The sequence below is a fragment of the Danio rerio genome, chromosome 1 (assembly GCF_049306965.1).
Source record: "Danio rerio strain Tuebingen ecotype United States chromosome 1, GRCz12tu, whole genome shotgun sequence".
Lineage (NCBI taxonomy): Eukaryota > Metazoa > Chordata > Actinopteri > Cypriniformes > Danionidae > Danio > Danio rerio.
The window spans coordinates 12482652-12497144 of record NC_133176.1 but is presented as its reverse complement, the minus strand read 5'-3'; the positions used below and the strand labels follow the sequence as shown (position 1 = coordinate 12497144).

Here is a 14493-nt window from a genome sequence, read left to right as displayed (position 1 = left end):
TTGTTTGCTTGGTGTTTCCTGCTATACACTTAGAGGTTGTTCTCTAATAAAGTGTTAAGCGTGGGCTCCATTGTTGTGCATTATTATGCTAATGGCTGAGATTCTGTCTCCTCAGGGGTCTGACTGTCATGAAGCTGCCGTACAGTGGGAAGGTAATTTTACAAGGCATGCCGCTCAGAATCCCAAGGCAAAGACAATTGAAGATACAGGAGTCTCTGAATCCAGTGAGTTGCGTATGTTAGTGCTCAGACACTGTGGAATGTTTATGCAAAACCATTAAGAAGATTTCAGTGTGGTTTATCTCTAAAAGAAAATGTGGTCTGCTTTCAGCTCTCAGGCACTCGCAGTTTGACTCTCATATGGACGGCATGCAGGATAACCTATTTGATTTCAATAAGGTAGCTATATACACAGACACTCACATTAATAGCTTCCATATTTAAATCAATATTTCTGTGGCTCAGGCTTGACACTGGGGATAATAATGGAGCTCTAACCCTACATTTTAATTTTTGCTGTGTTTCTAATTCCTAATTGTAAATGCTATTCACATTTTTAAAAAAATGATACCACTTTACTTAATGTGGTGTTTATAAGCATGTCATGACACCTTTATAATCATGACATAACACATTTCATGACAACATAATTTGTCATAAACCTGTCATAAACATATTTTTCATTATTTTTTTAAGATAATTGTTTTGTAAGTTTAACTAATTAATTTGTCTTTAAAATGCCTTTTTAAGGGCCCTATCATACACCCAACACAATAAGACGTGTTTGGAGTTTCAGACCAAAAAGTGTACACATTGCTGAAAACACACAGGATGTGCAGTAATACACAAATATCTTTACATATGAAAAAAATAAAGAATTAAAATGTTACAAAAAAAAAATTTTTTACCTAAACATAAAAATCACTGGCTTCATGTCGGGGGCTTTTTTCAGTTTATTTATGACAATTTGTATTTGTATATCGTTGTTATTATTAGCATTGTTGTTTATTATATGCATATTTATATTTGTTTTAATAAAAACAAGTTTAGATTTGTAGGGTTTTGGAGACGTATGCATCATCATATGGGGCATAAGAATAGGAAGTGTGTTTGGATAGCCTCATTTTTTTGACCACACTTTTTTGAACTGAATTTAGAAATAGTTTTGAAACAAATCTTTGCACTTAACAAAAAAAATTAAATATGCATGCTAATAAGTGGAGTGTGTACAACACCATTTTCTTACACCACGAAAGTAAAAGAGTAAAAGTAAAAATAAAGTAGAAGCTGAATGGAGAAGGTTCATTCTTTATCCTTCCGCTGATGGTCCGTGTAACTGTTTTCTCACTAGTGAAGCATTCAGTTTTTCCACTTACAAAGTCCGCCATGTAAATAGCAAATGTGCCATGGAACAACAGAACTAACTCTTGAAGGGAGTGAGAGATAATATTCTAATTGTTCTAATGCATGTTATGCTCAAAACACACCCATAACTCATTAAGAGAATAAGCACAGGGCGCAGACTCGCAGTGCGTATTTTTCCAACATTAAAATAGCAAAAGTGGATTCGGACACGCCCTTAATGCTTTTACGCCATGCACTTTAGACTTTGTGCCTAGATCATTAATATAGAACCCTAAAATTGTTAAAACTCTGTCATATTACTTTATAACAGTGTCATTACATTTACGATAATGTTTTATGACTTTTTAAAATTACAAATTCAGTGGATGTCAAGATATTTATTAATAATGCTGTCATAAATTTCATGACACAGTTAGAATGACTTTATGACAGTCATGTTTATGACAGATTTATGACAAGTTATAATGTGTTTGTTTGCCAAGTTGTCATAAAGACATCTCGAACAGTGCCACATTTGCATTTTAAATGACATAACTGAGTGAATGACACCTAATGACAGTTGTAATAAGTATGCATACAATCTCATTCATATTCATAGCAGTCTTATGAAGTAAAGTGTTACTAAAACGTTGGTGTCATTTAGGAGGTGTACTTTGAATCATTTGCATATTTTGCATGGGCAAGCACCACTTACACTCCTTAAAATGTAAAATATAGTTGTTTATCTCAATGTTTTATTTCTAGAAACTTGAGGACGGAAGCATCACAGTGAACGAGTTTCTTAGCCACTTTGGCATTAAATTCGTCATCCACAGATCTAGACCAAGTGCTCTGCCTGTCAGCGTAAGTGGTCTAGATTACTCTTGCTCTCTTTATAAACATAAAAAGTAAAGGTTGTAACTCATCTTTCTTCTTTCAGTGTGGAGCTGGTGAAACACGCACCATCGAAGATTTGCTGAAAGAAAAATACATAAGCCACCCCAAGCAGAGAGTATATGAGCAAGACTGTAAGAACATTACAGAAATAGTGGAGAGGTGCGTGTCAGTCTGGCTTTGATAATCCTGTAAGATATTTATGTGTGCGTCTGTGTTTAACTTACTAATAATATGTAATATATTTTATGGAACCTATTTTCTCATAGACTTAAAGAACAAATGTCTGCACAAGAGAAATCCCTGAGAAGCATCAATGGAGCCCTTCAACAAGAGATATGTACTCTCTCTGAAGAACAGGTATGTTGTTTTCATGGCCAGTCCTGGGTCATAGTATGTTAAGCCATTAAATAATTCATATATCATTCAACTTCTATATCAAGCCTGCATTCTTGTTAATTTTTCTCAGTTAAAAAGCTTTGGATCCAAGTTGAAGGAGCGAAGGGCTTATTTTGGGAAGAAAAGCAAAGCAGTTTCTCATGAAATGAAAGGAGTGTTGTACTCTGAGCTCATAAAAAAAACACAGGTAAAGGACTTTTTTCTTATTATTTTTATTTATGTCAAAAATCTTCCTTATTTTCTTCTAAATGTTCTGATTGGTGAAATGCTGATGCTAATTTTCTAACCTTTATTTATAAATTAGTCTACATATTTTTAAATAGTGTGAAAAAGTTTTAAGGCATAACAAATATTGAATGAAATCCATCTTTCGAATACTGCCTTTCAAGCCCCCAAAACTATGAAATTCTGTTTTCTATCATCTGTTTTGAGACTCATCAGGACTCCAGTGATACTGCTAGTTCTGTAGCCGTTAAATATTGCCTAGTTAAATAAGGATTGTAACCATTTGCATGTTTGTAAATAAAAAATTGTTACATTTTAGATGCTGTCAATATTGCTGTCTTTTATAAATAATAAAATACTAGGCCTGTTACGATAGCTTTTTTTTGTACGATATATTGCACAAAAATATATTACGATAAATGTTATAATTATTCTTTTTTTTCTTTCTTTTTTTTGAGTTTTCAAAAGAAAATACATACAGTTGAAGTCAGAATTATTACCCCGCTTTGAATTTTTTTCTTCTTTTTTAATTATTTCCCAAATTATGTTTAACAGAGCAAGGGAATTTTCACAGTATGTCGGATAATATTTTTTCTTCTGGATAAAGTCAATTTTTTTTATTTCAGCTAGAATAAAAGCAGTTTCTAATTTTTTTAAACACCATTTTAGGGACAAAATTATTAGCCCCTTTAAGCTATTTTTTTCCTCGATAGTCTACAGAACAAACCAACGTTATACAATAACTTGCCTAATTACCCTAACCTGCCTAGTTAACCTAATTAACCTAGTTAAGCTTTTAAATGTCAATTTCAAACTAATTGAGTCTTTCAGGCTTGTTTGAAACCTACAGGTAAGTGTGTTGGAGCAGGGTTGGAACTAAACTGTGCAGGGCTTCGGCCCTTTTGGAATGGAGTTTGACACCCCTGTTCTAAACAAATAAATAATAATGATAAATATTAACAAAGTAAGAGCAAGGTAAAAAGAACATGAACAAAAAGTAACAGATATATTCTCAATTGTTAGGCATGGATCATAAAATGTACACGAAAATATACTACAGTAATTTATAGTAAATTCTGGGGTTTTTGTTTAGCCATACCTACACCTCCATTAGAGATAGAGAGGTTGTGCAATCAGCTAAAATGTTGCTAATATCGTTTTGTTTTTTGTATAGGTGATATTTAATGCATCACCAAAAATTATTCATGTCCATGCATTGTGCAATAAGTTTTTGTGAAAGGCCTGGAACAGTGGTGTCCAAAATCAGTCCTGGAGAGTCTGTCTCCTGGAGAGTTTAGCTCCAACCCTAATCAAACACACCTTTACCAGCAAATCAAGCTCTTACTAGATATACTAGAAACTTCCTGGCAGGTGTGTTAAAGCAAGTTGGAGTTAAACTCAGCAGGACACAGGCCCTCCAGGACCGAGTTAGGACACCCCTGGCATGGAAAATACATTAACACTAGCCATTAATCTATAGTTATAAAACTACATACCCAATTAACTGCTGCTAGTATTTTATTAGACATACTGTATTTTCCCAGAATTTAAGATTGTATAAATTGTAATTTAATTCTTGCAAATACATTTTTGTGAACTTATAATTGTGTAAAAGGAGCACACTAGCCTATAAATGGCCTTGGTGGACTAAAAGCCTTAACTGATGTGGGTCTGAATTTTCCTCAATACATTTAGGATGCAAAACTGAGCCTGATATCTAAAATCAAAGAGACAGATGAAATGATTGAAGACTTGGATGGCTGCATTAAAGATTTAGAAACCGGTATGGATTTTCTGCTCTGCTCTGTTGCATGTCTGAATGTGTAGAACATAAAATACAAAATAATCTCATGGTTAAAGAATCCAACTCTACTTCAAAACAGATCTTGCGTCAGTTGATGCCATGATCACAGGGGATCGTCTTGATCTTCCTCAAGCAGGACCAGCCTTAAAAGCCAAGGAAGAAGGTAAGTTAAGTTCTATATAACCGATTTTTATGAAGCTATTAAGGAAAATGTAATTTTTTACTTCTCTGTACTGACAGATTTGCATCGACTCAATTCAGCTGTCACTTTCAAAGAGAGGTATGTACTTCTATTAGCACTATAATGTATGTTTAATATACACTTACTAGCCATTTTATTAGATACACCTTACTAGTACCAGGTTGGAGCCTCTTTTGCCTTCAGAACTGCCTTAATCCTTTGTGGCATAGATTTAACAAGGTACTGGAAATATTTCTCAGAGATTTTGGTCCATATTGACATGATAGCATCACATGGTTGCTGTGGATTTGTCGGCTTCACATCCATGATGCAAATCTTCCATTTCACCACATCCTGAAGGTGCTCTATTAAATGAATACAGTGAACTCATTGTCATGTTCAAAATACCAGTCTGAGATGAATCACGCTTTATCCACGCTTTATTAAAGAAGTAGCCATCAGAAGGTACACTGTGGACATAAAGGGATAGACATGGTCAGCAGCAGGTAGGCTGTGGCTTTAACACAATGCTCTTAATTGGAACTAATGGGCCAAAAGTGTTCCAAGAAAATATCCCCCACACTGATAAAAGACAGGATGGATCCATGCTTTTATGTTGTTGACGCCAAATTGTGACCCTAGTATCCGAATGTCGCAGCAAAAATTTAGACTCATCAGACCAGGCAAAGTTTTTCCAATCTTCTATTGTCCAATTTTGGTGAGCCTGTGTGAATTGTACCATCAGTTTCCTGTTCTTAGCTTACAGGAGTGGCACCCGGTGTGGTCTTCTGCTGCTGTAGCCAATTTGCCTCAAGCCTGGACGTGTTGTGTATTTAGAGATGCTCTTCTGCATACCTCGATTGTAGCTACTGGTTATATGAGTTGCTGTTGCCTTTCTATCAGCTCAAACCAGTCTGGCCATTCTCATCTGACTTCTGGCATCGACAAGGCATTTGCGGCCACAGAACTGCCGCTCACTGGATTTTCTCTTTCGGACTATTCTCTGTAAACCCTAGAGATGATTGTGCGTAAAATTCCCAGTGGACCAGCAGTTTCTGAATACTCGGACCAGCCCGTCTGGTTCAGTCACTTATATCACCTTTTTTCCTCATTCTGATGCTCGATTTAAACTGCAGCAGATCATCTTGACCATGTGTAAATGCGTTGAGCTGCTGCCATGCGATTGGCTGATTAGAAATTTGCGTTAATGAGCAGTTGAGCATATTAAAGTGGCTGGTGAGTGTATAATTTTTAAATGCTGAATATTCTAAAAATTTCAGGGAAATTGGTGAGTTGGAGATTCAGCTGAAGACTTTGGAGAGCCAACAGGAGAAGCTGCAAGGGGAATCCAGTAGCCTTAAGAGTCATCTGGCAACTTTAAACAGGTTTTTTTTTTTTTTTTGTCTCCTTTTGTTTAAAAGCTATTGTAGTGGCATTCGGCACCCTGTCTACACTGCTCAGCATGCAAGTGACAATAACAAATGTTGAAGCCTACTATAATCAACGCAGCTGTCTTAAACAGCAGCAAACAATGCAACATTGCCCGCTTGCTGTGAGGGCAGCTTTGTTGATTTATAATCACTTTTTTGCTAGCTTATTTTAGCACTTTAGTCAAGCTAGCTGAAATAAGACTTCCATGAATGAGCCATATGGTGTGTCTTTATATTCGCTTTTTTATGATAATTTATTTATTTTTATTAGTATTTATGTATATATTTATTATTATTTATTTCAGTTTTTTTTTATTTTGTTATTGGCTAAAATCTGGATGTTCTAGATCTTAAAATCGAGATATTGCTATTAATAGTCTTCCTTAATTATTAATGAGATTGTTATTTTAAAACAGCTACTAGGCCATAGATATTAGTATTTGAATATATATGTATAATATGCTGAAAGTGTAATGATTTGTCTTTCAGTTTGAACGAGTGGCGTCTTGAAGCGACAGATGAAACAGGGGCTTTGTTTTCCTTCCTTCATAAAACTGTGCATCTGCAGGTGAACCTTCAAACACCTGCTGGTGAGTTGATTATCGTTTTATAATTACACCTAATGGTTTTTCATCATTATTGTCGCATGCAGCAGTAGCGTAAAATACTCTCTTGTTTATTAGGGAAGGAATGGATGGCTGAGGATGTGGAGAGAAATGTAGATGTAGTCTTCCAGTTGCAGCTGGATGGTGAGTGTGCAATAAATGATCTGTGTTTATTTCCTTTATTTTCATATTGTCTGAAATCCTACATGTAGATTTCACCACATGATTATAAAATAAATTCTTTTCTTAAGGACAAAAGTCAGAATGTCATGCAAGCATGATTCATAATTTACTCGCAACGAAGATTGAGTCTCAAAGTCATTGGAAACAGAGGTACACAACAACCAGACATATACCAGAGGTAAAAATTACATACATTGTTATTTAAATTCAATAACAATACATTTTTTATTGTTTTATCACTTGAGTGTCTGAAATGTCAGATTAAATGGTACATGTGCATGATTGGAACCTCTAGTTTGGCTGATTTGTGAGAACTCCTCTTTTGTCTGGTTATTTTTCCTCAGCTCCTGCATACAATGAGTTTGGTGGTGGGTCGTCTCAGGCTCTTGGGTGAGGAGATACACCGGTTGAAGAAGTGGGGAGGTTTGAGGCTTAGAATACTGAAAATCACTTGTACGGATACACGGTATGTTTGACACAGGGGTGGATAAAATTACACATCAACTGCATTTTAGTCAAGTGCATCAAGGTTTTTTTTTTTTTTTTTTTTAAGTTTTTAGACAGGTACCCTTATAAAAGATTCATTGTTATTATTAATTATTTATTTTTTTGTGTTTAGCATAAAAAAAATGGACTGATTAATGTTTTTAGTTTTTCAAGAAAAAAGTATTAAAGCTTGTCATAAACTGATAACTGAGACTGATAATTCAACTAACATAGTGAATTATTCAAAGTACACCACACATGATATAATATTAAAAAAATGCGCTGACAAAAATAAACATCTTTTATAACAGATGTCACAGTGCAAAATGTGTTAATGTAATATGAATATGCATGCACATTATTTTTATATCATTTAAATCCGCTACGGCAGAGGAGAAGGCATATGGTTATTAATAGGAGTTATTTTAATGTTAATGTTTGGTATAGCACATTTACTTATTAAACTCATGATAGTCATGAGCTAAATATAAATTTCATTTACAGTAATACATCATAAATTTGAAATTAGTTAAATTAGCTTGTCATATCATTAGTCATGTACACATTCAAGCCCCATGTTAGTCTTATTCTTCGTTTATTTTTTTAGAGTGGTGAATTTAGTGAGTTGTTAGATGGAGACTCGCTCCGACCAGGTGAAATGAATCAGTCAGTTGTTCTGGTCAGATCGAGTCTCCAGTCAACAACTGACTGATTGAAATCATCTGGTCAGATGATTTGTATCAGTCTTTGTTGATTTGAATCAGTCATTTGTTCACAGGATACTCGCTTTGAGTGGTTGATTTGAATCAGTCATTGTTGATTTCAATCAGTCAGTGGTTTACAGAAGACTTGCTCTGACAGGACAATTTCATTCACTCAGTTGTTGACTCGAGACTCGCTTTAACCAGATGATTTGAATCTGTTAGTTCTTGTTTTTAATCAGTCAGTTGTTCTTTTGAATCATTCAGTTACTAATTGGAGTCTTGCTCTGACCAGATGATTTGAATCAGCCAGTTGACTCAAAACTCGCTCTGACCAGAGGATTTGAATCAGTCAGTTGTTGACTGGAGACTCGATCTGACCAGTTGATTTAAATCAGTCATTGTTGTTTTGAATCGGTCAGTTTTTTACAGGAGATTCGCTCTGACTGGATGAATTTATTTTCAGTTTACTCAATTCGTTCTGACCAGATAATTTGATTCAGTCAATTGTTTACTCAAGAGTCAAGACTTGCTCTGACCAGATGATTTGAATAAGTTGATTTGAATCATTCAGTTACTAATTAGAGACTCGCTCTGACAAAATGATTTGAATCAGTAAGCTATTGATTTGATTCAGACAACTGTTGACTGCAGATTCGCTTTAACCAAATGATTTGAATTAGTCATTGTTGATTTAAATCAGTCCGTTGCTGACTCCAGACTTGCTCTGACCCGATGATTTGAATCAGTCAGCTTTTAACTCGGGAACAAATGCAGTCACATAGATCCAATTTAAGATTTGGTCTTGATTTGGTCTTTGTTTTATTTATTATTGTCATTATTATTTTTTAATCCAGGTCAGAATAAAAAGGGACCTCATGTTTTTTTATAATGTATTCTTTATAAAATATTCAATGTGTAGCTTTTTAATGCAACAAAGAACCAACATACAGATTCAAGAAAAATGTACTTGAGGAGGAATAAAATAAAAATGTACTGTTATTGTCCAACAGTTTTATCTTCCGTTTACTACTCATGCACATTTCTGTCTCATGTTGAACTGTGTTGCTTATATGCATGATAAAACCTCCTAACATATCTGATTCCCAAACAAATGGAAAAGATCAGCTCTTCTTCTTGAGTCTTCTATTCAGCTCTGCTTTTAAAGGTTTTTTTTTTTTTTAACATAATAACTGATTAGTTACCTCTGATCATCTGATTTTTCCCCTCTTTCAGAGTTCATGTCATCTTCTCAAGTCTGAAAGCCTTTGAAAAGTTTGAGCTGAGTCTGACGGTCACTCCAGACTATCCCTTTGGACCACTTCACATACAGGACTTCAAAAACCACATGGGAAACACAAGGTTTGAAAGGAATCCATATTTTCAGATCACATTGGGTCATAATGCTTGTTTGGCTTTGTGTGTGGAGATAAAATCACCTGCATTAGACAAGATTGTTATTAGAAAGAAATATTGTGGTTGTCTCTAGGCAGTGTTTAGTGAAACAACAGCAGTCTGCCTCCTAATCCTTCATGGGAAGCATTCAAGATACAAAATGTTAAAGCAACAGATAATTTGTTTAAGATTAAATTATAAATGTTCCTCTCTACCACAAAGCAGTTTTCATATTTTATACTTTAAGACTCAATTGTCATTGGTTCTGAGAGTGTCAGTGTTTTAAAGAGTTTAGTATAAGTCATATACAGTTAAAGTCTGAATTATTAGCCCCCCTGTAACTGAAAGCAGATTTTTTTTCCAACACATTTCTAAGCATAGTAGTTTTAATAACTAATTTCTAATAACTGATTCTTTTATCTTTGCCATCATGACAGTACATGATATTTTACTAAAAATTTTTCAAGATACTAGCATGTAGCTTAAAGTGCGGTTCAAAAAGTTAACTAGGTTATGTGGGATGTTTTCATCCACTCTGGGATGATTTTGTGTCTTAATTTGGCCATAACTTTTTCTGTGTTTTAGCTAGTGGAATGATTTTTGGTGACATCTTATTTTGACACATATTTTGAGAAAATACTTTGACTTTTTTTTTTTAACTTAACGATACACTTTAGTCAATTTACTAGCCTTCTGGTATGTTCGGGATGAAAACATCCACTAAGTTAAACTGCATCAGATAAATATATTTTTCAATTTCTTTTGCATAACTTTGTTAATCAACCTCAGTCCTGATCAAAACTACTAAATTGCTTGGAATGTTACAGGATCTTTAATGTCCAAATTTAGAGATGATGTCACTGATTTGGTGAAAAAAAACACAAAATTACGTATTTATAATATGAAAGTAATTGTTGGCTGGATTTTATTTTACCTTTAGTCTTGGACATGTGAAACTACATTGCCTTTGATGGATTGTTTTTGCTTAATTTGCATTTTTTTTTCTCCCTAATCTACTGTTGGTGGCTGTCTTTGCATTTTTTTATTAGAAAACCATGAGACCATATTAACATGCATTTTTGATTGTTGGTAGTTTTCCCTGTTGGTAAGAGGTCAATTTGTAATTTTTACTGTTGATTATCAGTTTAATAATAAACCCTTTAGATAGGCCTGTGCAAAAAAAAGTGTGTTTATGTGTTTCTGAGTCTGTGAGAATTACCTTTACGCACTTACCTTGATGTGATGCATCTCAACTCTCAGAATTACACAGAGTAGACACTGGTAATTACACTGGTGTCAAAGATGAAACCCTCTAATGCAGCGTTAATTCTGCCATTCCTATTTTAATTCAGTGTTCAGAAGTACATGGCATGCAAACAGGTGTGGAAGTGGGAAAACACCTGCAGTCCTGCACATATTGTTTTTACACAATGCACTTGTGTAATTTTTGTTACAGATGTGTACTTTCTTAGTGTTGTTACCAATGTCCTGTTACATATTTGAACTTGCACGTACTGAGTGTTGTTACATGTGTGTAGTTACACTAGTATTACACAAGTAAATACTATGTACCAGTGTGTACATACACTGTAGTTACATACTACTTACACATCTAATTACCATGTAAGTTCACAGGTATAAGCGACACTTAAAATATAGTGGGACTAAAAATCCAGTCCATAATTACTTATCATATTGAAAATACGTCATTTTGTGCTTTTTCCCCACCAAATCAGTGACATCATTTGTGAACTAAAGAGTTAAAATCGTGTAATTTTTCTAATCAATTAAGTATTTTTGATCAGGAAAAAATATATATATTTTTTATTTAAAGGGTAGTAAATTTGAACAGTGCACAAGGGTTAATTAGGTTTACTAGGCAAGTTATTGTAATTAAGCAAATCATTGTATAACAGTGGTTTGTTCTGTAGACAATCTGAAAAAAAATATTGCTGAAGGGGCCTGATAATAATGACCTTAAAATGTTTTTGCTTTAATTAAAAACTGCTTTTGTTCTAGCCAAAATAAAACAAATTTCTCCAGAAGAAAAAATATTATAAGAAATACTGTGAAAATTCCTTGCTTTGTTAAACATCATTTGGGAAATATTTTTAAAAAAAAAATCTGAAAAAGTGTTTCTCTCAAGATCATTCATCCACAAGTGGGCCATGATTCATGGAAATATAAATCTTCCTGACAGCTCTAATACTGTGCACTTTATACTGTTGTGCGCTTGCTGTCTTCTGTAGGTTGGATCAGCTCGAGGAGATCATATCGTCAGTTAAACCAGCCAAGAACTATCTGTCAAAAATCCTCAAGAAGATCCACGATGACCTCCTGTGCTAGGACCTCAGGTCTTATTGTTTACTCTGTTCTGTCTTTTAAATGTTTGTACATGTTTGTATTATCCCAAAATAAATGTGGCCGTAAACTACAAGTTTGCCGGCATTCTTTAAATTATTACTGGATTCTTTTCTGTTGTTTATTCGCGGATCAAACTATTAGAATACATTTAATAAATAAGCATTTGTTGCTAATAGGCATTTATGGAGAGTGTAGGTTAGTATTGGTTGTTGGAGTAAATAATAGAGGTGATGCTTAATTTGTGTTTGTCCTAATGTTGCTCTTCACATTTTCAGATGTGTTTTGCATTTGTAAATACATTGAAACTAAACCAATTTAAAATCTTAACCTTACTCGTACAAAAAAATAAAAATTGGTTTACTCTTTTTTTTTTTTTTTTTTTTTTATATCAGTTTGTGTCTGTATGCGTCAAATTTAAATTGTATTGTTTTTCATTTGTTTTTCTGCCAACAATTTTTACATTTTTAGTTTTTTTAGCTTTTTCATAAATTTTGTTTAGCTTGTATTTAAATCACTCAATTGTCATTGAGATGACCAAGAAAAAGTTCCTATTGGCAACCTATATATCTGCAAGAAATGATCTCTGTAATATATTTTTGTAATTATACTTATACAACAGTTCTATCTGGTTCTCGAGTCTGATTGGCTGATAGTCGTGCAATATTCCCGTAGTAGCAGCACTGGTACAGCCTTTTCACCCTTGTGTATTACTTCGCCCACATAGAGTGTCAGCAGATCAGTTAACTCAATACAGTTTGACAACTATTGCAGCTGTTGGACAAAATAATGTACTTTAGAGGCTTTTTTAGATGAGAATGTGGTTGTTTAGATTGCAACTATGCAGTTTATTTATAAGGATAGTGTCAGTTTTTAAAATATTTATAATTTTGGAGCATCGGATTTAGTGCATCGGCTGCCATCAGCCTGTCTGAGCAGACCAAAGAAAGTGACTGTTGACGTTCCACCACAAGATAGTAACAGAGACCACTAAAGTCCTTAGAGCACAGGTGTCAAACTCAGTTCCAAAAGGGCCGCAGCTCTGCACAGTTTAGTTCCAACTCTAATTAAACACACCTGATCAAACTAATTGAGTCCTTCAGGCTTGTTTGAAACCTACAGGTAAGTGTGTTGGAGCAGGGTTGGAACCAAACTGTGCAGGGCTTCGGCCCTTCAGGAATTGAGTTTGACGCCCCTGCCTTAGAGAAAAACAGCATAAGCTTCAAACTACAGCTAAACAAATCATTATAAACCAAGTAACTGACATTCTGAGTCTATCTCTCTCTCTTGTATTTTGTAGTGCTGGATTTATACCACAGAAACCGGTGTTTGCCTTGCTTTGGCTTTTTTGAGGTTAACTATTGTAAAATCCCTTTAACAGAAATACTGGGATATCTCTGTAGACGGATGGCCGTTCATGCCGTTCAACCTTACAATCTTAAAATGTCAGCAAAATTTTGTCGTCACTTTAGACATTACGCTAGAGAATCATTCAAACACTAGCTCTAAAGTGACGTTTGTGAAGTAGCAATGGTTTCTGTTGTTCTGACGTCAGCTGCAGATGTGAATGAATGGCAGTTCCTCGCACAAAATGATTTTTGAGACTTTCCGTGTTTGCCTTTCTTATTTATACACACGATTATGCTGCTGAACTGTTGTATAAACGCAATATCACACTCTTAGCAGTGCGATATGGCTGTATATCGGCACTCAGACTGTGGCCTCGAGCCAACGCACACCTCCCACCCGTGCCGATAAACAGCCATATCACACTGCTACTCGTGTGATATTGCTTATTCATAACACAGTTGACCCATATCTTACATCTTAACCTAACCATACCTGTCCCTAACCTTACCCATATACCATCTCAATAGCACCTTAAGTGTTGTGTAGTACAATATGAACACATTAAGTACATTATACTAAATTTTTTATGCAAATTAACATTAATTAACATTACTTAAGCATTAGGTAATGTTGGAATAGTGTACACTTTACAATAAGGATCATAATTCTATTAATAAATGCTTTGTTAATGATAAATCATGTTAGTAAAGTGTTAATTAACGTTACTTAAGCATTAGGTAATGTTGAAATAGTGTACACTTTACAATAAGGATCATAATTCTATTAATAAATGCTTTGTTAATGATAAATCATGTTAGTAAAGTGTTAATTAACGTTACTTAAGCATTAGGTAATGTTGAAATAGTGTACACTTTACAATAAGGATCATAATTATTTTAATAAATGCTTTGTTAATGATAAATCATGTTAGTAAAGTGTTAATTAACGTTACTTAAGCATTAGGTAATGTTGAAATAGTGTACACTACAATAAGGATCATAATTATTTTAATAAATGCTTTGTTAATGATAAATCATGTTAGTAAAGTGTTAATTAACGTTACTTAAGCATTAGGTAATGTTGAAATAGTGTACACTACAATAAGGATCATAATTCTATTAATAAATGCTTTGTTA

The 14493-nt window shown here is 34.2% G+C and overlaps 1 protein-coding gene across 4 annotated transcripts in view; it reads left to right on the top strand.

Annotated features, from left to right (window-relative positions):
• The window catches only part of knl1 (kinetochore scaffold 1), a 44882-nt gene extending 32776 nt beyond the window's left edge, over window positions 1-12106 (top strand). For all 4 annotated transcript variants that reach the window (XM_073949368.1, XM_073949367.1, XM_009306360.5 and 1 more), the window contains exons 11-26: window positions 116-224; window positions 331-398; window positions 2109-2207; window positions 2284-2399; window positions 2507-2597; window positions 2707-2823; window positions 4557-4644; window positions 4745-4828; window positions 4906-4945; window positions 6127-6231; window positions 6766-6866; window positions 6960-7025; window positions 7133-7242; window positions 7409-7530; window positions 9488-9613; window positions 11896-12106. In XM_073949368.1, the coding sequence (XP_073805469.1) occupies window positions 116-224; window positions 331-398; window positions 2109-2207; window positions 2284-2399; window positions 2507-2597; window positions 2707-2823; window positions 4557-4644; window positions 4745-4828; window positions 4906-4945; window positions 6127-6231; window positions 6766-6866; window positions 6960-7025; window positions 7133-7242; window positions 7409-7530; window positions 9488-9613; window positions 11896-11992 (1539 nt within the window). In that variant the 3' untranslated portion in view covers window positions 11993-12106. The remainder of the gene's footprint in view (window positions 1-115; window positions 225-330; window positions 399-2108; window positions 2208-2283; window positions 2400-2506; window positions 2598-2706; window positions 2824-4556; window positions 4645-4744; window positions 4829-4905; window positions 4946-6126; window positions 6232-6765; window positions 6867-6959; window positions 7026-7132; window positions 7243-7408; window positions 7531-9487; window positions 9614-11895) is intronic.
• The last annotated feature ends 2387 nt before the right edge of the window (window positions 12107-14493 follow it).